Genomic DNA, 2,324 nt, shown 5'->3' with positions numbered 1-2,324 from the left:
ATGAGAAGGCCAACAGAGAGAGAGAAAGCCTTCCCCTGGAGCTGACACCCTGAATTTAGGCTTTTAGGCTACTTCACTGTGAGGAAATAAACTTCTCTTTGTTGAAGCCATCCACTTGTGGTATTTCTGTTAGAGCAGCACTAGATGACTAAAACAATGGCAATGAGGATTACTCGAAGGAAAGAATGATAGCATAGTAACTATAAGCAACCCTAATGCCCTGGGTTTAGTCTCTATATATCATCCCCCATTAAAAATAACCAGAACTTCTAAAGAAAGACCAATTCCAGACTTGGGGCAAGAAATGTACAAAATACGCTTGGAATATATCGTGCCAGGAAGCAAGAAAACTTTCTAAGACTAATGAGACAATAAAAGCAGGTTAAAAGAACCAAAATAAAATACTACTACTACCCATATTTACAAAGAAAACATTGATTCTCACCATATCTATAGCAAAAAGGCTGCTGTCATCCCAGATATCTGCTGAAACTGCATCACCAATAAGAATCATATCCTCTGCAAGCAATTCCAGAACTCTTATTATCATTTGTCTACTACCTAGGAATACAAATAGAAAAAACAGGTTAAAAAAAAAAGTTACTTAACTTTCAAATAATCAGCTGAATAGCATGTTGCTCAATTTTCTAGGTAGTCATGTCCCAAAATTCCTATTTCCCTTTTTTTATAATGTTTTTAGAACTGCTGAAAGAGATAAATAGGGAAGTCATAATCTACAACCACCATTAAAGACTTCTGTTCTGATCATACTATTCAAATACAATAAACCAAATGTACTCACAGATGCGAAAGACATTTGAGAATAGCAATAATCTAACTAAAAATACTGTGAGATTGATTAAAATAAATTTTAAAGTTCAGAAACCAACTATTTTACATGTAGTAAGTGACAAAGAACGAGGTAAGTCTGAAAATGCATTCTCCTTCCTACTCCAAAGACCACATAATTTCCTATTTAGTATCAGAGGGCTTAACCCCCGTTATAAATGAGCACTTTCCCATTCAGGAGCTGCCAGGGAGGCTCAGCTTGGTCTGGGGCAACTAAAGGAATAAATTTCCATCCTGGCATTTGCTGAAGAAACTTCAAGAAATTTCCATTTGAAATGTTCTCAAGCCTATGCCCAACCTAAATTCAAAAAAAAACTGCAAAAGAAATTTGCAGTTGTCAGAGTCACAGCCACAAAATCAATCTCCCTTCTCCAAGGAGACTGAAAAAAGAATTTTACTCTCCCTAATACTAAATGAGATTAACAATCAGTGAAGACTTTCCTGTCCCACATCCCAAAGGCTAATTTCTAATGAATAAAAATAAAACAAACTAGCAGGACTTCAGGGTCCAGATGAATTTTTTCATTAGAACAGTTGGAGTTAAGTTTTCTTACCAATCTCTTCTGATATTCAACAACTACAGATTATGTAATAATTTACTATAAAAGGGCAAGAGAACATTTAGAAAATTTTATGTACCAAGATGATGTTAGGTGCCGTCAAGTAGGTTCCGACTCATAACGACCCCTTGTATAACAGAACAAAACACTGCCTGGTCCTGCACCATCCTCACAATCGTTGCTATGTTTGAGCCCACTGTTTCAGCCACTGTGTCAATCCATCTCGTTGAGGGTCTTCCTTTTTTTCGCTGAGCCTCTACTTTAACCAAGTATGATGTCCTTCTCCAGGGACTAGTGCCTCCTGACAACATGTCCACAAAGTATGTGGGCTGAAGTCTCGCCATCCTCCTCGCTTCTAAGCAGCATTCTGACTGTACTTCTTCCAAGACAGATCTGTTCATTCTTCAGGCAGTCCATGGTATGTTCAGTATATACATCATAATTCAAAGGCATCAATTATTCTGTCTTCCTTATTCACTGTCCTGCTTTCTCATGCATATGAGTTTATTGAAAGTACCATGGCTTGGGTCAGGCGCTCCTTAGTCCTCCAAGTGACATCCTTGTTTTTTAACACTTTAAAGAGGTCTTTTTCAGCAGATCTGCCCAATGTAATGCATCATTTGATTTCTTGGCTGCTCCTTCAATGGGTGTTGACTGTGGATCCAAGTAAAATAAAATCCTTGACAACTTCAGTATTTTCTGTTTATCATGATGCTGCTTATTGGTCCAGTTGTGAGGATTTTTGTTTTCTTTATACTGAGGTGTAATCTATACTGAAGGCTGCAGTCTTTGATCTTCATCAGTAAGTGCTTCAAGTCCTCTTCACTTTCAGCAAGCAAGGCTGTGTCATCTGCATATCACAGGCTGTTCATGAGTCTTCCTCCAATCCTGATGCCCCATTCTTCTTCATATAGC

At 37.9% G+C, this 2,324-nt stretch overlaps 1 protein-coding gene across 1 annotated transcript in view; it reads right to left on the bottom strand.

Annotated features, from left to right (window-relative positions):
- The window catches only part of RTTN (rotatin), a 185,588-nt gene that overhangs the window by 167,122 nt on the left and 16,142 nt on the right, over positions 1 to 2,324 (bottom strand). The window contains 1 exon segment of the mRNA XM_023725021.1: positions 446 to 561. Within this exon segment, the coding sequence (XP_023580789.1) occupies positions 446 to 561 (116 nt within the window).

The sequence above is a fragment of the Trichechus manatus genome, unplaced genomic scaffold, assembly GCF_000243295.1.
Source record: "Trichechus manatus latirostris isolate Lorelei unplaced genomic scaffold, TriManLat1.0 scaffold00278, whole genome shotgun sequence".
Classification (NCBI taxonomy): Eukaryota; Metazoa; Chordata; class Mammalia; order Sirenia; family Trichechidae; genus Trichechus; species Trichechus manatus.
Note: the sequence above shows the minus strand (reverse complement) of the source record. Positions and strands in the feature narration are given on the sequence as shown.